This window comes from Bison bison, unplaced genomic scaffold, assembly GCF_000754665.1.
Source record: "Bison bison bison isolate TAMUID 2011002044 unplaced genomic scaffold, Bison_UMD1.0 scf7180017864454, whole genome shotgun sequence".
NCBI lineage: Eukaryota > Metazoa > Chordata > Mammalia > Artiodactyla > Bovidae > Bison > Bison bison.
Genome location: NW_011495016.1, coordinates 1,274,177 through 1,296,665, shown reverse-complemented (window position 1 = coordinate 1,296,665; position 22,489 = coordinate 1,274,177). Strand labels below are relative to the sequence as shown.

The 22,489-nt window shown below is 40.7% G+C and overlaps 1 protein-coding gene across 1 annotated transcript in view; it reads right to left on the bottom strand.

Annotated features, from left to right (window-relative positions):
- The window catches only part of ABCB1 (ATP-binding cassette, sub-family B (MDR/TAP), member 1), a 105,000-nt gene that overhangs the window by 64,487 nt on the left and 18,024 nt on the right, over positions 1 to 22,489 (bottom strand). The window contains 4 exon segments of the mRNA XM_010859135.1: positions 5,474 to 5,645; positions 6,074 to 6,265; positions 8,561 to 8,621; positions 20,377 to 20,548. Of these exon segments, the coding sequence (XP_010857437.1) occupies positions 5,474 to 5,645; positions 6,074 to 6,265; positions 8,561 to 8,621; positions 20,377 to 20,548 (597 nt within the window).

Below are 22,489 nucleotides of genomic sequence, written 5' to 3'. Positions count from 1 at the left end.
CATAACTGTCCTTCCAAGGAGTAAGCGTCTTTTAATTTCATGGCTGCAGTCACCATCTGCAGTGATTTTGGAGCCCAACAAAAGAAAGTCTGACACTGTTTCCATTGTTTCTCCATCTATTTCCCATGAAGTGATGTTAGTTCCAAGCAATGTTATCCTGTTAGATTCACGTGACGACGATCACAATACAGAACAATTCCATCACAAGGATCCCTCAGTCCTGCTTTCTGTAGTCACAGCCACCTCCTTTCCTACTCCTCGTTTCTCCCCTCCACACCATCCCTAACACCTGAAAACCACTAAACTGTTCTGCCTGTTATTTTGTCATTTCAAAAATATTATATAAATGGAGCATAAGGTATGTGACCTTTCGGGACTGGCCTTTTTCACCAAGTGCAAATCTCTAGAGACTCATCCAGGTTGTGTGTGATCAGTACTGCTTTCCTTGTATCACTGGATGTACCACAGCTGCTCAACCAGTAACCTATTCAAGAGTGTCGGGGGTTGTTTCAGTTTGGGGCTATTACCGATACAGCTGCTATGAACACCTGAATACAGATTGAGTGAATACACGAACATAGTCTCTCTTAGACAAATGTCCAATACAACTGCTGGACTGTATGGTAACTGCATGTTTAGTTTTATAAGAAATCGCAGACTATTTTTTCAGGCTGAATACCATTTTACACTCCCACCAATAATGAGTGACCCTGTTTCTCTGCATCTCAGCAGCATTTGGGGTTTCACTTTTATTTTAGCCATTCTGGTAGATGTATAATGGTATCTCATTGAAGTTTAATTTGCTTTTCACTGACGACTAACACTGTTAAACAACCTTTCATGTGCTGACCTGCCACCTGTATAACCTCTCTGATGACGTTTGTTTCTCTCTCCTGCCCATCCCTAACTGGTTCATTTGGGTTGTTTTTCTCCTTAATATATATATATATTATTGAATATAGCTGACTTCAGTGTCTCAGGTGCACAGCAAGGTGATGCAGTTATACATAAACACACATTATTTTTCAGATTATTTTCCATTACAGGTTATTACAGGATATTGACTATAGTTCCCTGTGCTATACGGTAAACCTTTGTTGCTTGTGGCATATTTATTTTTTATTTAGAAATCTAGCATTCTATTTATACTACGTCAAACAAGTAAAATCAAAATGTCATAAATTTTTTTCAATTAGGCAAAAGTTTGTAAGTTTTCTAAAAAATATATATTATCCATACTATTTATATATATGTAGACAAAAGCTTTTCTACTATGCCGAAAAAGGCTTGAGAAAGAACATCAAAAAAAGAGAGAGATGGAGAAATTGGAAAAGATAAACTAAATGAAATGCCAGCACTGAGTAAGAAATAGAAAATGAAACAAACTGAATAAAATTAAAGATTATACAGTCCAGTGGTTTTGAAACATGGTTGCTTAAAAAAAAAAAAGAAAAGAAACATATCTGGAACTCTGGAGGAAAAAAGCAATACCTGAGCATTGGTATTTTTCAAAAAATTCCAAGATAATTCTAACATGCATCTTGATTTTAAAAAGTGATTACAGGTATTTCTATTAAATAGTAGTTTTGGTGATTTTTTTTTAACTATCAAATTTTGAGAATTCCTTATATATTAGATAAAGACTAATCCTTTGTCAGATATACGACTTGCATGTTACTTTTTTCCCAGCTTTTAGCTTGTTTTTTCATCTCCTTTACATGGTTTTCACAGAGTAAGAGTTCCCGCTTTTGGGGGAAAGCAGATAAAGTCTTCTTTCTTCTAGGGGAGGTTGTATAAAATTGGTGTCAATTCCTCTTTAAATGTCCAGTAAATTTTTCCAGTAAAAGTTGCCTGTGCCTGGAGAATTCTTTTTCAGGAGCTCAGAACTTACAGAATAGATTTCTTTAATCACTATTTCATCTTAGTTGTTCTGGATATCACAATATTCATAGGTGACATAAAAATCTACTGGTATCAACATTTTACCACTTATAATTCTGGGTTCAATCACCAAATATGATTTAGAAATCTCCTGGGAAAAGAGAGGCCCAAATTCCTGCTCTTTCTGTTGTTCCTTTTCCCTTCCTGATGCTCCAATATGCCTTGTATCACTTTCCTTCTGTTTGAAGAATTTCATTTAGCCAGTTTTTAATAGGAGGTATGCTAATGGAAAGTTCCTCTATAGTCTTCCATGATCTGGGAATGTTTTTATCTCCCCCATCATTCCTAAAAAATACTTTAACCAAGTATCCACAGTTGACAGGTCTTTTCTTTAAGCACTTAAAAAATACTTTGCCACTTCCTTCTGGTCTTTATGGTTTCAGATAAGAAATATATTGTCATTCAAATTGGTGTTCCCTGTAGGTAATGTGCTGTTCCGGAGAAGGCAAGGGCACCCCACTCCAGTACTGGAAAATCCCATGGACAGAGGAGCCTAGTAGACTGCAGTCCATGGGGTCACTGAGGGTCAGACACGACTGAGCAACTTCACTTTCACTTTTCACTTTCATGCATTGGAGAAGGAAATGGCAACCCACTCCAGTGTTCTTGCCTGGAGAATCCCAGGGACGGGGGAGCCTGGTGGGCTGCCGTCTATGGGGTCGCACAGAGTCGGACACGACTGAAGCAACTTAGCAGCAGCAGTAGCAGCAGTAATGTGCTGTTCATCTTTAGCCAATTTCAGCTTTTTTCTTTGTCTTTAGTTTTCAATGATTTAACTATGATGTGCTTTAGCATGGATTTCTTTGGGTTTATCTTGTTTGAGGTTAGCTTAGCTTCTCGGACCTGAACGTTTGTCTTTCACAAACCTTGGACATTCTCAGCAATTATTTCTTACAATATTCCTTCAGCCTTACCTCTCTCCTTTCTTTTGGGACTCTGGTGGTCACAAATGTTCTATATCGTACTACTGTCCCACAGGTCCCTGAGGCTCTTTTCATTTTCTGTTTCGTGCTGGGCGACTTGTATTGTTCTATTTCCAGTCCACTGACTCTATCCCGTCCTCTCCACTCAACAAGAGTAGCCCCTCCATCGTGACTTCTGTTCTACGGCTGTACCTTTCAGTTATCTAATTCCATTCTGTCCTTTTTTCTTAATTTCTTTTTCACTGCTGATATTTTCTATTTCCTTTTGTTTTAGGATAATTTGTAATTGATTAGTGAAGCATTTTTCTGGTGACTATTCCAAAATCCATGCCAAACAATACTGACATAGGAATTGTATCAGCACTTGTCAGTTAAGTGTTTTTTTCTCATTGAAGTGATTTTCGTAGTTCTTGGTATGACAAGTGGTCTTCTTTTAACTATTTTGGGTGTGATATCTATTATGTCAGGAGATTCTGGGTCCTATTTTAAAGTCTTTTATTTTAGCAAGCAGTTACCCTTTGGGGATTTAGCATATAATTCTTAACCTACTTCTGTGAGTTGTGGGTCAAGCAGCAGTTTTACATTCACTGTCTGTGGTATTACTTTCGTCAGCATGGTTTGTCTGCAGTTGCTGGGGCCCCTGCTTCTGCTACCTGAGGGAGTGAAAGTGTTCTTAAGGCTGGACCACCTCATGTAGGAGTAGGAGTAGTTTCCCCTCCCTTTGCCCCTTAGCTGACCCAGTGTCTCTGGGCGGGGTTAGAGAATTGCGTGCAAAGATCAAAAGAGGCTTTTGGGAGTAGGAAGCTTGCTGGGGCCAAGCCTCTTCCTGTTCTGCCTTCTTGCCCCCGGTGCCTCTGAGTTACAGAACAGAGCCTCAGAATCACAAGGACAAAGCAACTTCCTCCACCAGGCCTCATTTCTTTTTTAGTAAGACTGACGACCAGACAATTGAAGCCTCCATTTATTAAATAGTATCTGAAGTAATGCACAATTAATTATTAAAAGATTAACTTACTGCTTTTCCCCCTAACTTAACTAGAACAAACATCAATACATTTTAGAACAGTTTTTTAGCAAATACTAATACGAAGAATCTGCCTAACCTTCTAGTAAACAGAAAAATCAATTAACACAAAGGCTTTTGCCAAATATTTCAACAGAGATGCAGTTTAGCCACCAAGAACACCATTCAAACATTGTGTTAGTCTGAACAATAAATTAATAAGAGTTCTCAGAACTTCAATTTCTTCCTCTGTTAAATGAGATAATGTCTACACTTTACAAGAACATGTATTTCGTGCCTTTGAGGAAGAAGATAATATGATGGAATGAGGGGGAAAATATTCTGTAATATTCTACAAACTTCTACTTCATATATAGAAAATATTATAGCTAAATGCTGCAAAAAGTGTAACTAACATTTACTAATTTCGGGGGAGATTAAGATATGTTGTTATTTTATACTCTGAAATTCCCTGGGATTTTTTAACCTAAAAAAAGTGGAATCTGGGTAACAAGGTCCTATTGTATAGCACAGGAAATGGTATTCAATAGCCTGTGATAAACCATAATGGAAAAGAATATGAAAAATAATGTATATATATGTATATCTGCATTACTTTGCTGAGCAGCAGAAATTAACATTGTAAACTAACTGCATTTCAACAAATTTTTTAAAAAAGAGAAAAAATATGTATTTGCCTGACACAGTAGATACTTTAAAAAATGGCAGTTACTGTTTATAACAGCAAAACAATATCCATCCCACAGGGTTAAATTTTTTAATTTCTTAATACAGCCTGATTTGTTTTGTGTTAGGCTTGGGTTTGCTTGGCCCTCCGTTATTCTACATCCTTTTGCCATGTGAATGTGTAGCGCTGTCTCTCATTTCTCTTCTTCTCTAAGAAACTACATACCAGGCCAATCTCTCCATGGCCACCTACACTTACAGGAAATCAATTTAGAATGAACACCACACCCAGTCTCAAGAGAAAGGCCTCCCCACGGAGGTAGGAAGGGCCATTTGCATTTTTGCTTTCGTGACAGAGAGGGAACCACAGACCTCAGAGGTACATGCATAAGGGGCTAGAAAAAACCTCTTTTTAAAAAACTGTCTTCACACCAATGGACTTAAGTATGTACAAACACAGAGCCATTTATAATGCTGACAAAACTGTTCTGCCAACAAAATAAATAAAATCTACAAAAACACTGACATCAGTAATGGTAACTGAATGGGACTTACGCGTTAGTCACTGAACTTGAAGCTCTACTTGTGAACATGGAACTGTCTACCGGGAAACACAGCTCTCCGAGAGCCGAGCATGCCTTTTGCATGAAGGCAGAGAAGGAGATGGGAGAGCTCCATCTTTCCCTTCCCCTAATAACAGCACAGAGTCTGGGTGGGGACAACTCAGTGAGCTCACAACTGCCTATTCCCACTGATTGTGAACAGAAGATTTAACACCAAGATATTTTAGAAGATTTAACGTCATCGTCAGTGTCAGGGTCATCATGTGACAGAAACAGCCTTCTACTGGAGGAGTTGTGGAGTGTTTTTTGAGGGTGGAGACGGTTTAATAGCCTGGACTCATAGGCTTCACACCTACCTTTGCCCAGATAGCAGCTGACAGGCCAAGAACAGGACTGATGGCCAGAATCACAAGGGTGAGCTTCCAACCTTTTGTAAATCCTATTATAAAACCGGTGAAGAATGTTGCCATTGCCTGAAAGAACATTCCGATTTTGTCACCAATTCCTTCATTAATTTTGGAGACGTCACTGAAAAAACAGTGTTAGAAATAAACATCAGGATTATGAACACCAGAACTTTTTTCCTGAAGCTAGTTGAGTGTTTGTTTGTCTTAGTGTGGGGTAAATCAGTTTACATCTAGGATTTTGTTCAGGAACATCCCCAGCAAGTATCATGTCACCGCCCTAATGCTCACTCCCACAGGATGTCTTGGGTCTGGCAAGTCCAACCCCTCATTCACTACCAGTCATGCGGGACCTCTTCATGCCCTGCCAGGGTTCTGGGAACGAAAAGACGCATGAGGCACGATCAAGACTCAGAAGGAATTTAGTTTCAGAATTACTTCTGAGGGATGGGCATTGCCTCCAGGGATTACCTCCTGACAGATTTTATGACCTCACTTCCATTTTAAAAGAAGAAGCACACATCAGAGTTCGACACACACCCAGGTACTTACTCTGTGAGGCGGGTGTTAAGTTCTCCAACGTCATGCACGTCAAACCAGCCTATCTCCTGTTTCATGATGGCATGAAAAAACTGTTTTCTGATTCTGTGTACTTGTCTTCCAGCGGCCAGACACCAGAACGAGACCTGGATGTAAGCGGCAATAAGCACGCCAGCACCAATTCCAGAGTAATAGTAGGCGTACCTGAAAAGCAACAAGAAAGCTGCACACACGCCACTTTCTCATCCATGCACTGTCCCCAGCAGACCACCCGCCCTGCCTTTCAGTCATCTGGCAATCTTGACCTCCTTAAAAGCAGAGCTGATGGTCAGCATCCAACTATGGCCACCCTGGTAGAATGTCATGGTGAAGTGTGCTTACTGTTTTGGCTCAAATCCCAGCTCTTAACTGCAATATAGGCTGACTTCACCTTTCCAAGTCCCAGTTTTCTAACTGGCAAAATGGAGATAAGAACTGTAACACAGTGGGACTTCCCTGCGGTCCAGCAGTTAAGACTCCATGCTTTCATTGCCAAGGGCATGGGTTCAATCCCTGATTGGGGGAACTAAGATCCCGTATGCCTCGTACCATGGCCAAGAAAAAGAACTGTGACACAGTAATATATAAAAACACTTGCCTCTGTGCCTGGCATGCAATTAGCATGTAGAGAACGCCAGTTATTGTGAAAGATGTGAGTGGTGCCTAAAAGCATCACAGCATTAGGTGAGGTCTACCAGTGTCATTACACACCTGGATTACCCCGGTATCAGCTGATGAACACTGGGATGGTTTCTGCACACTGGGGAATGGAAAGAAGGGACAGAACTTGCCAGAAAGTGAAACCAAGAACCAAAAGGTCACCTGACCTTTTGGGTTATTAATCTGCCAACAGACAACTGAGAATAAAAAATGTTTTTATATCATCTGCCCAACTGGCCATCATGAGTTATCCTGAAATGCTTAATGAATCAAGTAGCAGGCCCCCCAGTTTAAATTCTAATGATAAAAAGAATGAGTATTTTCTAAAACCAGACCCTTGATCAACTAGAAATGCCAAATTTGTATTTCCTTATCTGAGTCTTCATATAGAAAAAAGCGAACAACATATGTGCTTCACTAAGAAATTACTTTTTAGGTAAAAACAAACATTCAAAAATGAAATACAGGATCCCAATATTCCTGCTTTTAAAAGTTCACAACTTGCCACCCTCAAAGAAAAAACGTATATGAATCATGCAGAAACTATAAAAATGGTGATGTAATAACCAGATAGTTGCTGATATCAATGTTCACAGCCTGATGTAAACGTTATCTTCCCCAAGTTATACCTGGTAATGTACAATGTATTTATCAGGGAAGATAGAATTAGAATACTAAATTTTAGTTAATAGATGACTCAATATTTTTTATCCAAGTGTTAATGATACAGCAAGAGATAGCTAAAAAGAAGCCTCATTTAACAAGTGGAATGTGCTTTGAAAATGAGCTAAAATATTGTAAGCCACCAGTCTACGTTTACTCAGAAAAAAATACCTGTGTTTAAGTATTTATAAGATGATTACAGGCTTCCAGAGCGGTTCAAATGGTAAAGAATCCACCTGCTATGCGGGAGACCTGGGTTCGATCCCTGGGTTGGGAAGATTCCCTGGAGAAGCTAACAGCTACCCTCTCCAGTGTTCTGGCCTGGAGAATTCCATGGACAGAGGAGCCTGGCAGGTTACAGTCCATGGGGTCACAAAGAGTTGGACATGACTGAGAAACTTTCACTTTCAAGATGGTTATAAGACACTGTTTTTCATCAATATTAAAAAAGTGCCTCTCCATAAGAGTATCTGGAGGTGTTTGCTTCTCAACTTTCAAAATATGGTCAAATATGTCCATTTTCTTCAAACCTACTAGAGTAGGATTAGGATTAGGATTACAGGATAATGTGCAATCATTTTCTTGTGAATCACCAACTCATACCTTTGGACATGTTTTATAAGCTGTTCTGAGAGCAAACTTCAAGGTAAGTAAATCATTAATGAAAGCTTCCAAAGTAAGTTGAGGTTAAAAGGACTATATTTATTCTGGAATGTCTTGTTTCATTGTTCAGAATAAGATGCTATATTTAAAAAAATCCTGTTAACTGATCTCATTACATCATGACTAAAGCCAGCCAAGAAGGAAACTAATAATACAAAGCCATTGCAAATAATGTGATTCTTAACTGCATTTTAAACAAGCTCACTTTGAACCCCTCTAATTTCCCTGCAGATGATATTCTATATTTACCAATGCATACATCAGTCTGATCCAGGCTCAGCCTTCACCTTAGAGTGTCTTATGCAGCAAATGCTTTTAAGAAAAAAACCTACATTGTATCCTCCTAAAAAATGAACAATGATGTTGCTCCCCTCAAAATTTTGAATCTTTATTATAATAGTGCAAAAATTTTAACCACATTACAATTGGATTAAGACAGAAAGACTTAACAATAGTAGAAAAATGTCTACTTACGTGGTCATTTCCTTCTCCAGCTTCTTGCCATACTCTGTTCTGACTATAGTACCTAGTTCACCTCAAAACAAACACACACTGTTATGTCTCTTTATTTTCCATTAAAAATATGCATATAAATAGAACTTCCTCCACAGTCCAGTATTAATAATCTGCCTTCCAATGCAGAGGACGTGGGTTCAATCCTTGGTCAAGGAACTAAGATCCCATATGCTGTGCATGACAACTAAGCCCTCACGCTCTGGAGCAGGCATGCCACAACTGGAGAAGCCCACGTCCCCAACAGGAAAAGCCCACGCACCCCCCAAAAAAATCCCACATGCCGCAACTCAGACCCGGCACCGACAAATGAGGAAATTTCAAAAAGATAAGCATATAAAAATGAATCAAACTTGTGTCACTTAACAACTTACACAAAAATGGGTCGAACTAATTTAATTGCAATTATCTATAAGCATCAGGGCATCTGTGCAAATCCTTTACTACTGGATGTGTGCAACCACACACAAAGTTCAGCGAAGCTTATTTGCGCGAAGAAAGCTGCATTGATTAAGAAGGAGTCTGTCACCTGAGATACTAGTGATCCCTGGATTAAAATGTTTTATGAAATACCATTCCAAGAGGACATGGAGAAAAATCTTTTCTGTGGGCTTTGTCCTGATAAATATCAGTGCAGACTTGACCCTAAACCCATTTAGTATTTCAAACTGAACACCACATTTCTTCAGTTTTTATTTTAAAAATGTAAGATACAAAGAAGAATGTAATAAACACCAGTATTATGCAGTATTAGCAGATGTTAACGTTTTGGGACAAGGTACATTAAAACTCTAACACCTCCCTCCAAACACACACACGCACACGCACGCACACACACACACACACGCACTAGCCACTATTCCTATTCTGGTGTGAATTTTTTTCAGATTTTATTTTCTATATGCAATTTTACACATACATCAATACACATACATGCTTATTTTAAAAGACAGAATCACAGTTCACATTCAGTGGCCAATTTTCCATGTCAGTACGTGTGTATATGGGGCCTCCCGGTGGCTCAGTTAGTGAAGAATATCTCTGCAATGTGGGAGACCTGCGTTTGATCCCAGAGTTGGGAAGATCCCCTGGAGAAGGGAATGGCTACCCACTCCAGTATTCTGGTCTGGAGAATTCCATGGAAAAAGGAGACTGGCAGGCTATAGATCGTGGGGTCGCAAAGAGTCAGACACGACTGAGTGACTTTCACATGTGTGTGTATGTGTTATCTTTGTTTTTTCAAAGTTGCATCTATTTCAGTTGCTTCCAGTCTTACTGTTACATGCAATGCCACATTAAACATACCTGTCCACATACATGGTGAATATTTTTGTAGTATACATTGTCATAATCAAGATGGCTGGATCAATGCAGAGAGCACACTTTAAATCTTGTAATCATTTCAAAAGTTACAATGCAACATAAGAGGGCCTAGTTCAGCTGAGTGTGCTCTTGACAGGTATGGGAAAGAAGAGGAAAAGTTTTTCTGGCAAAGAGAACAACACTGCATGTGTGAAGAATGAGTAAGCTGCTTTGGCAGGAGTATGGGTGTGTTGTGTGGATGGAAGGAGGTGGATACATGATTGAAAAGATCATCTAGGCTCCCTAGGTATGGTATATAAAAACTAGTAGACATTATGTGTATATGAGTGTACATGTATATATGTACATGTATATGTGTGTGTGTATATATGTACCTACATATACTTTTCTTCAGATTCTCCAACAGATTGAGTAGAGTTCCCTGTGCTACACAGTAGATCCTTGTTGGTTATCTATTTTATATCATACATGATAATCCCAACCTTCTAATTAATCCCTCCCCAAACAAGAAAAGTCAAATATTTAAGTGTAGCTTTTATTTTAATAAAATACTTGCTTAGATTCTTGACCACTTTCTCCTCTGGCTTCCAGCATCTCATCCTCCTCGTCCTCCCATAACTCTGATCCCTCTCTCTTAGTCTTATCCACCAGTTCCTCAAGCCCTCTCCTCCCTCCATGCTGCTGCCTCTCAGAATTTTACACTCACTCCCAGGGTGGCCTCTACCACTTGCGCAGCTTCAGTGACTCCTGCATCTGTCTGGGCGCCACTCAAATCCTCTCCTTCCTCATAGCTAATGTCTGGTTCAGGTCCCCATTACCTCTTACATCTGCTCTAACAAGAGCCTTCTAACTGGCTTATCTAATACCATCAAGTCTTTATCTTGCCACCAGATCTTCTTTTTGGGAACAAAAATATAATTATATTGCCTCTGTTAATAACCTTAAATGACAGTCCACTGGATAAAGGACAAAGTCCAAGAGCCATACATGCCCTATTAATTCCTTTACAATCTTACCACAATAAGCCACACAATGACTTTCCAGATTTTTTTTTATCCCCACCCTTTCTCCTCATCCCAGTAGCTAGGGCACTGTGCAGCCACTATCTGGGGTTGGGGGTAGGGGGCGAGGATACCACAGCATAAAAGGAAACAGAGCCCAGGTCTGCTTGATCATCACATTCCTGAAGCCTTTGCCCTTGGGACTGGAGAGGAAACAGGGCATGACAAAAGATGCTGCTTCAATTTCATGAGACCAAGCTCTGTCCTTTCAGACGAAAAGCTACTGTCCACATACTGAGATGAGATGGAGGGGAGAAGTGCTGACAGCTTTCCTCCTCTAAGCCCTCCTTCATTCTCCTCTCTCTACCTGGACTGCCTTTTCCTAGTCTTTCTCCTGGAAAAGACTGGTCCTTCACGCAGGAGCTCAGTATGACCTCTTCCTAAGTGGCTTATCTCCAGCAGGGTGACTCACAGGGTCCCAGAGTAACTGACACACGATTCAGCTGACTAAGTCAACCCTAGAACAGACACGCCACGGTTCATACCCAACTCCTCCTGCCGTTTCCACGGGTGTGAGAGCCTGAGAACACGACTGTGTCATTTACCTTTGTACCCTTGGTGCACAGCCTGCTGCTCTGTCTGCTGTACCTGCACCTGTTCCAAAGACGTTCAAGGATTTCACAGAGCCAGCAACACGTAGACCATTTGTAAGAATATGCCAACAATCATTCTGTTTCGTACATGTGTCTTGCATATTGTGGGGTTAAACAGAGATACAGCAGACCACCACCTTACTACCTGGGGTAAGGAAGGCCTTTTCTAAAACCAAGCAAGACCGCAAAGAAACCTACCACTGAACAGGCTTCTGCCTGCAATGCAGGAGACTCAGGTTCAGTTCCTGGGTCAGGAAGTTCCCCTGGAGAAGGAAATGGCAACCCACTCCAAAATTCTTGTCTGGGAAATCCCATGGACAAAGGAGCCTGGCGGGCTACAGTCCACAGGATTAGAGTTACAAGAGTCAGACACGACTTAATGACTAAACCACCAGTGTCCAGCACCACAACTAAAGACTTCATACCATTTTGGAATCACATTTAATTACATTTTTGTCTGACCCAAATATCTCAATAAGTTTAGTAGTTTTAACTACTGAACGCTTAATAACAGTGTAAAGACAAGTATGTGACATGGATACATCTGTGATTTCCTAACTGGTAAAATTAGATTATGTTATAAAGGGGTTTTCAAACCACTTTGCACAGCAGGCTCTGTTCTGGATACTCTGGACACAACTCAGAACGAGAGCGCCGCTTTTTCTAATCTCACTGGATTCTGTGCGAGTAGGAAACCCTTTCACTATCAGACCCCAAACTGCATGTGACAGGGTACCACTGCTGAAATAGTAAGACAGTTAACTTAAGACAGGAACTTTTTTCTGTTACACCTTTCTTCCCATTTGAGAAGCTGTAATAGCCTGGCAGGCTGCAGTCCATGGGGTTCGCAAAGAGTCAGACATGACTGTGCGACTGAACTGAACTGGATAAACAAGTAACTCAATAAATCAACAAGATAAGTGTACTAACTCATAAAAGGGAAATAAAGCAGTGATGCTACAGTAGCTTTGGAGTGGACTGGGGACGAAGGTCTTTCTGTGGGAGAAATGAATGATAAGAAGCTGGGGCAGGTTCTACACGGCCCCTAGCCAGGGAGGAAATGAGAGTGTTCATGGAACAGTGAGAAGGTCACTGTGGGTGGGCTGTACTCAGAAAGCAACAACCAATGAGACTGACGAGGCAGGAGGGGGACATCAGGTGGGCCAATGGAAGACGGATTTATTCCAGGCTATGGAAAACCATTGAGGATAGATGTGACCTGTCCTATGTCTGTAAGAGTTCATTCTTAGGGACTTCTGTCGTGGTGCAGTGGCTAGGACTCAGCAATCCAATGCAGGAAGCCTGGGTTCAATCCCTGGCCAAGGAACAAGTTCTCACATGCAGCAACTAAGAGTCAGCATGTTGCAACTAAAATCCAGAACAGCCAAACACATTTTTTATTTTAAAGCTCCTCCTGAGAGTGTGTGGAGAACTGGATACTAGTGGGCACAGGTGAGTGGAAGCACAGAGAGGAATTGGGAAGAAAAAGGATGACTCAGCACGGGCTGCAGCCGGGACAAATGTGGTGGCAACACATGCAGTGACTTCAGCACTGCTGCTGGGTGGTCGGAGAGACAGTTAGCAGAGGTCCTCCCCTCCACCACTTTCAACCAAGGAACCTCTCTTGGAGCTGATTTCCCCGGGCAGCATCTACGACAGACATCATTCACACAGCAGGATTCTTTGATCAAAGACATGAGGGAACCACTGCCTTCAATGGCCTGTCAGGTCCGTTCTAGCCCCGTTCTAGCCCAAGAATGCTGTGACTCAATTGTTCCCATCATCTGTGCAGGAAGCTCCATCAGACACAAGCAAGAGCGACTTGGACCTTCTGCTTAGATGATCACTCCCCTCTGGCACTTGCCTGCCATTCAGAGTGGCTGGGCTCATCACAGGTGACCGAGGTGCCTCTGGGAGGCACCGTCACTCCTAGCCTGAAGAGCGGTACCTCGGGGCTGCCCTGCCTGATACACTAATATGTAAGTCCACAGGATGGCATCTTAGGGACAGAAAAGACCAAATGAAAAGTTGGGTTTGAAGTGTTTGCTTCCATTTTAGGCAGAATTTGAAACCACCAACAGAGTGGGGAAAATACCAGAATAAAAGGCAGGATTCCTGGCCCAGGAATTCAGCAATGCCCACTAGCAAGCAATTCCATTCTGGCCATGTTGGCTCAGCTTCCTGAGCACTGGTTTCTACATCTACAAAATTATGGGTTTGAGCCAGATGATTCTCTGGGCTCTTTTTCACCTATAAAATTCTGTGATTTGGTCTCTCGTTTATTCATCTCACTTCTTAAACACCTAGAACGAGTCAGGTATTATCTATTTTCATTTTTGCTACTTTTTATAGAGTTTACACTGTAACTAACCTACTTTTTAAAAAAGCATCTCCCCCATAGTAACAACAACAACAAAAAAATCTGACTATTTTACACTACAACTACTATTCTAGAAAAATTAAACATATTTTAAGTTTTTACTCAAACTTAAAAATTAAACTGCCACACTAAACAATATACTGCAAAATACTTTGCCATTATTTGGTATTTGATTTTTCCAGAAATTTATCTCTAAGAATTTTTCCAAAGAAATAGTTGAGAGCAGAAGAAATCCTTGAGCAAATGAAAAAAACAACCATCATGGAAATTTTTACGAAGTACTTAGAACTGAAATATCAGCTATCATTCTAGTCGGAAGCACACTCATCACGCTGGCCTTGACGACACTGACGGCAGTGTTTTCTATCTTTTCAACACCAAGGACACACACCCAAGACCTGCATATTCTTTGTATGTTCATAGTTTAAGCAGCAGAATATGGACATTATTTTGATTACTGGCATTTCACAAATACTTTTCATGTTCCTCATATGAGTTTTAGTGAGGTAAGAATAGAAATGGTAAAAGATAAATAGAAAAGTAAGTTATTTCTACCTTTTTTTCCTTTTTCCCTGAATTATTAACTTGTCTTATAAGTTGAGTGTCTCCTTTTCTCCCTTCCTCAGCCCACAGTCTGGTAGGAGACTAAACAGAACCAACCAAGATATAGTTATGGAGAAAAAGAAAAGTCATCCACGTACCATCAATTGAACCCCTAGAGACAAATAATCAAGAGTTTATTTTCAGGGTACCTCTGGGTGACACTCACACCATGAGACATGGCAGATCTCCCCCAGTACTTTCATTTCTGGATTAACATGTAATCCTCAGTGTCTTCCTTTCTGGGTCTCCCTCTGTCTACCTGATTCCTTGGACTTGGAGCTGGTCTGCATGGGTTCAAATAGTGAGTAATTCTATAACCTTAGTCAATTACATATACTCAACCCTCTGAGCCCTGGTTTCCTCATCTGTAATGTATAGATAATAACAGTATCAACCTCATGCCCATGAAGAAATAAAGGCATTAATACACACAAAGCACTAAGAAGAGTGCCCAGAAGATATTAAATGCCCAATGAATCTTGGCCCAGGAGATTTATCATCCCTTCAACTCAAATGATGCCAAATCTCTAGGCCTACTCTTTGTGCCAAGATTCAGTCTCTTACCTTCAACTGCCTGGATATCGTTTACACTTGTCCCCAACCTGTCACCTTTAACACAACATGTCTAAAAATGACAATCACCTTTACTCAGGCTCATTTTCCGGCAGTGCATAGTCTCATGAGGAAGATGAGAACTCCTAGAAGACTACAGAACTTCAGCACTGGTGAAGCTCTGTCCACACAAGTGGATCAGAGTTCGCAAGGCCCAAGTCAACAGAGATTTTAAAGCAAAGGCAAAATCTAACAAGATGGAGATACAAGGGAGGATATCAGGATATCAGGTCCACAACAAAAAGATAATTAGAGAAAGGTGTTACAAGAAGGAAAGATGATAATGGGTCTATTACAGCAGCAGAGAAGGACATGTTCACTCAAAAGTTTTTACGACTGTCTAGTTAAAGCCTATGTTTATTGTAAAACTCCCAGACTTTCAAGAGCCTTAGCAAATCCAAGCTTCCTTAAGCAAGGAATACTTCCTGCCCAACAAGGAGGCTCTGGTACCTAGTCTGCCCCCATGAAGAGGTCACGAGGTTCTACCTGGAGAAGGACAAGAAGAAAGGTCTGAGAGTGTCTGGGGTTCCAAAAGGCTGATTCTCCCACCAGAAGCATCAGAAAACTTTCTTGCCTTCGTCTCCAGGACCAACATCAAAACCTTTGAAATCCTTCCCGTCCAGGCAAACTTCAGGACATTTGGAAGTCTGAATCTGCAAACAGGTTTATAACAGAATACTGACTGTCCTTGGGTAAAAATTACTGTACAGATAAATCATAAAGACACAGAAGAATATATGACAGGGGAGAGGCAATCAGGAGTAGTGGTGAGAGAAGGGTATTAGCTTTGTTTTTTATTTAACATTTGTTTTTAAATGTTTTCACTTGTTACACAGAACATGTCTAGTTTGTGCATGAGAGAGATACCAACTGACCAAACTTGGTTATCACCTCCTCCTGGAAGCCTCCCATGATTCCTAAATGGAGCCAAACACCTATCCTTCCCTTCCCAAGTATTTTGTGTATCTCTGTATCACAGCACTACTCACATCCACTGCATTGGTTGGCTCCCTGTCCATTCCACCCATTATACCAAGTTTCCTGGGGGCTGGAAATGCTTCTTTAGGACACATACTATTGCTGGTACATAGAGCACTCTGTCAACTTTTTAAAAAATGCACGAGAGTTGTGAGCTAAGTTTTATTTTAGGCAAAATGAGGGTTATAGTCTGGGAGATAGCACCTCATATAGCTCTGAGAAACTGCTCCAAACAAGTGGCGAGGGAAGGACAGTATATATTCAATTTTGATAAAGGGGGAGTTCACGCAATTAAGCACTTATCTTTGCAAAGGTTTTCTGCTAGTCAAGAGAAACTAATGTCCCCATGAAGGAAATAAGTGCTTTTCTAGATATGAGGAGATGCAAGAACTGGCCTCCTAAGATCCAATCCTGAAAACACCTATCTGAAGACCTGTTCTGCCAGTTCTCCAGAGCACAGAGTGCCTCATTTCTAATCCCCATCCTAAACTCCCCTAAAGGAAGTAGCCATAAATAGTATAATAATGTCTGTGGCTTCCATGAAAGCAGCCATAGATAATATGCAAACAAGTGGGCATGTCTGTGTTCCACTAAAACTTTATGTACAGATACTGAAATTTCAATTTCAAATTATTTTATAATGTGTCACAAAATATTTTTCTTTCATTTTTTCCCAGTGATTTAAAAATGCAAAAATCATTCTAAGCTCACAGATGGCGTAAAAAGAGGCAATAGGCCAGATATGGCCCACGGGCCATAGTTTGAGGCCCTTGCCTTTCCTGAAAGGCATGGCTAGCAGTCCATAGTTACTAAGGAAACGCACCTGAGAAGGACAGCTTCACATTTATAACAGGTACTGAGTGACTTGCAGTCTGCCTTTCAACAACTATAAAAACTGAGTTAGTATCACAGAGTTCTGAAAAGATGAAAGGAGATAAGGAGCCATATCACTGCAAGTTATGTAGGTTCATTTGTGAGGAGCATGGAAGCATGAGCTTCTTGTTGATAATTATTACAAATATTAACAATTATTGAGCACTTTTTTTATGACTAATCCCTCTTCTGTGAGTCTTAAGTGAGGAATCCATTTAATTCTCACAATCATTCTATGAAGTAGGTTCTACCGCTATCTAACTGTTCCAAAGATGAGGAGATTAAGGTATGAAAATAATCCCCCAATCGTCTTAACTAAAAACTGACAAAGGTGGAGTTTCAGAGCCAGGCGTCCTACGCTCCAGAGCCAGCACTGTAACTACTGAATACAGCATCTCTTCAGAAGGTAGCAGAGACAGAGACCAAACGTCCAAATAGTTCTCTAGGTTTCCCCAAGACTGGAAGAGGGAGCTGAATGGGAGGGACTGGCAAGGAATGCAACATGAACTACCTCCCCAGGTGGAAACTCCATGATCCGAACATCTATGACGATGCGTGCCGAGGAGGAGCAAGTCTCCACAGCCGGACCATTGTGAGGACTTACTACGCTACTAGGTAACTAGGTCAGGTTACTGTCCGTCTCACACGTAAATACGGACCAGGCAAAGCCAAGACACAGCAATGGTTAGGACTCCTACGTAAAGAGCTCGATTATTTTCTTATGAAAGTAAGGGCCGAGTAATTTTTCAGTGATCAAGATAAAATGTATATAAATGTTAATGCAGTTTTAAAAAAAAGACCAGTTGAACACACATCCCAATGTTCATAGCAGCATTATTTGCAGTTGCCCAAGATATGGAAGCAACCTAAGTGTCCACTGACAGATAAATGGTTAAAGATGTGGTGTATATATACATATACAATCGATCACTACTGAGCCACAAAAAAGAACAAAATTTTGGCACTGGCAGCAACATGTGTGAACTTCTACAGCATCATGCTAAGTGAAATAAGTCAAAAACAAAGACAAATACTGTATGATATTATCAATCATATGTGGAACCTAAAAAAAACCCAACAAACTAGTGAACATAATGAGAGACACAGACTCACAGATACAAAGAACAAACCAGGGTCAGCAGTGGAGAGAGGGGAGTGCAGCGGAGGGGCAGCACAGGGCCTGGAGGGGAAGGTACAAAACTGCTGGGTATAAGACGGGCTACAAGGGATGTACTGTACAACACAAGGACTCCAGTCAGCACTTTATAATAACTGGAAACGGAAAACAACCTCTAAACATTATACACAATAAACTTATACAAAACATTTTTAAAAATAAAAATAAAGTTTGAAACAGACCGATCCACACGGCTCAAGGTGCGTTTCCTGTGGCCCATGTGAGCTCAGCTCTGCTAGCTGCAGGGAGCCATGTGATAGTCCACTCTTCCCAGACTGGGCCAACCTTCAACAGCTGTGTTAACAGCCCGGTATTTCCTGACTAACACAGCTGGGTTCAGCACTGGCCCTCCATGGAGTACATGCCGGTATATAGCAGGGTAAGTAGAAACCTCCCACAGTTAGATCAATGTGTGTGTGTCTGGACTGAATTAAAAAATGAGTAAGATCAAAATGGGTCACAGATGTACATATAAAGTCGGCTGAGCTACCACAGAGCACTGAAAGATTCTTGCATTGTAAGGTGGTAACACAACTCCAAAGAATATTGCTAAATTACAGCATACTTGGGAACCAATGAACACAGAAAGCCTTAAACATTTCCTTTTGCTGACTGGTGTGAAAGAAAGGTGCCAGTCCAAATGCGGTGCAACATCTTCTGGCTGGTCCTCTTGAAGGGGCTTAACAAACACATGAGAATTTTACAGAACTCAGACACACAGTAAGATTCTCTAGCCCAACTCATTACCGGCATTCACATAATTTGAAGCAGTCCTGCCGCAGGGTAAAGAACGTGCTCTTCAGCATCACACACACACACAAAGTTCCTAGGATCCACAGACAGGTATCAGAGGATCCATAAAGACCCCCAAATGGCATGCACATCTGCGTGCATATTTCTGGGGGAAAGGATTCACAGCAATCATCAGAGACTTATAGGTCCTGAAAAATCTATGTCACTAAATCCTGGAGTGCACAAAAGGCCTCTTCAAGGTTTCCATGACTTGAGTGCACATCAGGCTGTAAGTCTCTGTGCGCTTTAGTCGAAATCAATGTACACTTGACCAAAGGTGGCTTGGGAGCTCACAGTTATGAGCCAGTTTCTCCTCAATCAAGTTCAAGGATGTGAAAGTGTGTGACACCCTAGTCCACTCACTTTCTCACTCTGCTAAGAAACTTGTTTTGGTTTTTTTTTTGGTGATGCCATGCAGTTTAGGAGATTTTTTTTAGTTTCCTGACCAAGGATTAAATCTGGGCCCTCAGCACAGAGAGTGTGGAGTCCTAACCACTAGATGGCCAGGGAATTCCCAAAACTTATTTTAGGTTTCCTTTCTTGATCAGCCAAATGTCTTGCTTCCTATTTGACTGAGAAGACAAGTTCTACAAGTCCTCATGTCCAAGTATACCAACCTTTGAGCACTAACATTCAAATACTCTGTCTTTTCACCCGTTATTGTTGGTGAACTATTCATGCCTGTACTTCAAGCAAGTATTTCCTCTTAAGCATAAGTTTCCTTCCTTTCTCAAGGACAGCACTCAAATGAATCTCTCCATCTCTCCCAAAACATCACTTTCTCTTCTATCTTGGATAATTTCTATCAGCATACAAACAAGCTGTTATTCTCCCATCCTAAACACACACACAGCTTCTCTTGTCCCCATTTCTCCATTTCCATGTTTCCAAAAAGCCCAACCTGTGACGATGCCCAAAATTAAATTTCTGGTATTTACTGCCAAAACTGATCTCCCTCTATCTTCCTCATCTCAATTGTTAGTAACTGCATCCAACTTATGCAGTTTCTCAGACTAAAATCTTTAGAATCATCTTGGATTCCTGTCTCTTATACCCATAATCAATATGTCACGGAACTGCGTAACTGATTTCTACTTAAAATTCAAATACCAGATTAGGTTCCAACACCTTTTCCTGAAACTGCCTGGGATATTTCTGACTTCATAGAGCTCTCTCTTTTCCCATCTATCTCTACCAGCACTTTCACTGTATGTTCTAATGACTGTGAATATCATCTTCTCAAATTCATTACAGATATGACCCCTTCATCTCACGCAGCACTAAACACACTAATGCATACTTAGTGAAGACTCCACAAACTTCACTTTGAGTCAATGATTTTTCATCAAGCTTTCAAAAAAATCAGTACCACAAACAACACTTACTTTCATTAGTTGTGTTTAGAAAAGTTATGTTTCCGAAACTTCCAGCAGCTGCAAAGCTATCCGTCATGTCTCCAAACACTAGCATCATGAGGGGGAGTCCAGCTCCGTGGATGATGGCAGCCAAAGTCCCCAGCACCATATACAACCTATCAAGCCAATTTGAATAGCGAAACTAAAAAAGGAGAAAATACAGACAATAGGAACAATTAGCACGATGTCATGGATGGTTAACTCTACTTTCCAAATGTATCCAAAATCTAAATAGTTAGCTGTAGACTACTATTGCAACCACCTTGGCCTAATAACTTAAGAGAAACAGGCAATTGCTTCTTCTTCCTTTTTGAGTTTTGACCTTCTTCTTTATATTGGACTCAATCTATTCACTTTATAAAAATTAAACTATAGTTGACTTACAATATATTAGCTTCAGGTGTACAACAGTTACTCAATAATTTAATGGATTATACTCTAAAGTTATTATAAAATAATGGCTATATTCCTTATGCTGTACAATACATCCTTGTAGCTTATTTATTTTATAGTTGGTTTATACCTCTTAATCTCTACCCCTATCTTGCCCCTCCTACCTTTCCTCTCCCCACAGATAATACTCTTGATCTCTGTATCTGTGAGTCTGTTTCTGTTTTGTTATATTCATTTATTTTATTTTTCAGATTACACATATGATAACACACAGTGCTGGTCTCTCTCTGACTTATTTCACTAAGCACAGTACACTCTAGGTCCACTCATGTTGCTGCAAAAGGCATAACTTCATTCTTCCTATGGCTCAATACTATTCCGTTGTATGCATATGTGTGTGTACCACATCTTCTTCACCCATCTGTCAATGGACAATTAAGTTGCTTCCACATCTTGGCAATTGTAAATACTGTTATTAAGAACTCTGGGGTGCAGAGAGCTTTTTAAATTAATGTTTTCATTTTCTTTGGATCTATACCCAAGAGTAGAAGTGTGGTTCTATTTTTATTTTTTCGAGGAACCTCTATACTGTTTTCCACGGCTGTACCAATTTACAGCCATACCACCTTGAACGTGCCTAATTTCATCTTCCTTCTTCTCTTACATACGAGGGCTTCATGAGATGCACAGGACATTCTGGAACATTACAGAGATCTATAACACATGTTCAAGCTGGTTTTAGAAAAGGCAGAAGAACCAGAGATCAAATTGCCAACATCCACTGGATCATGGAAAAAGCAAGAGAGTTCCAGAAAAACATCTATTTTGACTTTGACTCTGTGGATCACAACAAACTGTGGAAAATTCTGAAAGAGATGGGAATACCAGACCACCTGACCTGCCTCTTGAGAAACCTATATGCAGGTCAGGAAGCAACAGTTAGAACTGGACATGGAACAACAAACTGGTTCCAAATAGGAAAAGGAGTACGTCAAGGCTGTATATTGTCACCCTGCTTGTTTAACTTCTATGCAGAGTACATCATGAGAAATGCTGGGCTGGAAGAAGTACAAGCTGGAATCAAGACTGCCGGGAGAAATATCAATAACCTCAGATATGTTGATGACACCACCCTTATGGCAGAAAGTGAAGAGGAACTCAAAAGCCTCTTGATGAAAGTCAAAGAGGAGAGTGAAAAAGTTGCCTTAAAACTCAACATTCAGAAAACTAAGATCATGGCATCTGGTCCCATCTCTTCATGGCAAATAGATGGGGAAACAGTGGCTGATTTTATTTTTGGGGGCTCCAAAATCACTGCATACAGTGATTGCAGCCATGAAATTAAAAGACGCTTACTCCTTGGAAGGAAAGCTATGACCAACCTAGAAAGCATATTCAAAAGCAGAGACATTACTTTGCCAACAAAGGGTATGGTTTTTCCAGTGGCCATGTATGGATGTGAAAGTTGGACTATGAAGAAAGCTGAGCACCAAAGAATTGATGCTTTTGAACTGTGGTGTTGGAGAAGACTCTTGAGAGTCCCTTGGACTTCAAGGAGAACCAACCAGTCCATTCTAAAGGAGATCAGTCCTGGGTGTTCTTTGGAAGGACTGATGCTAAAGCTGAAACTCCAGTACTTTGGCCACCTCATGCAAAGAGCTGACTCACTGGAAAAGACTCCGATGCTGGG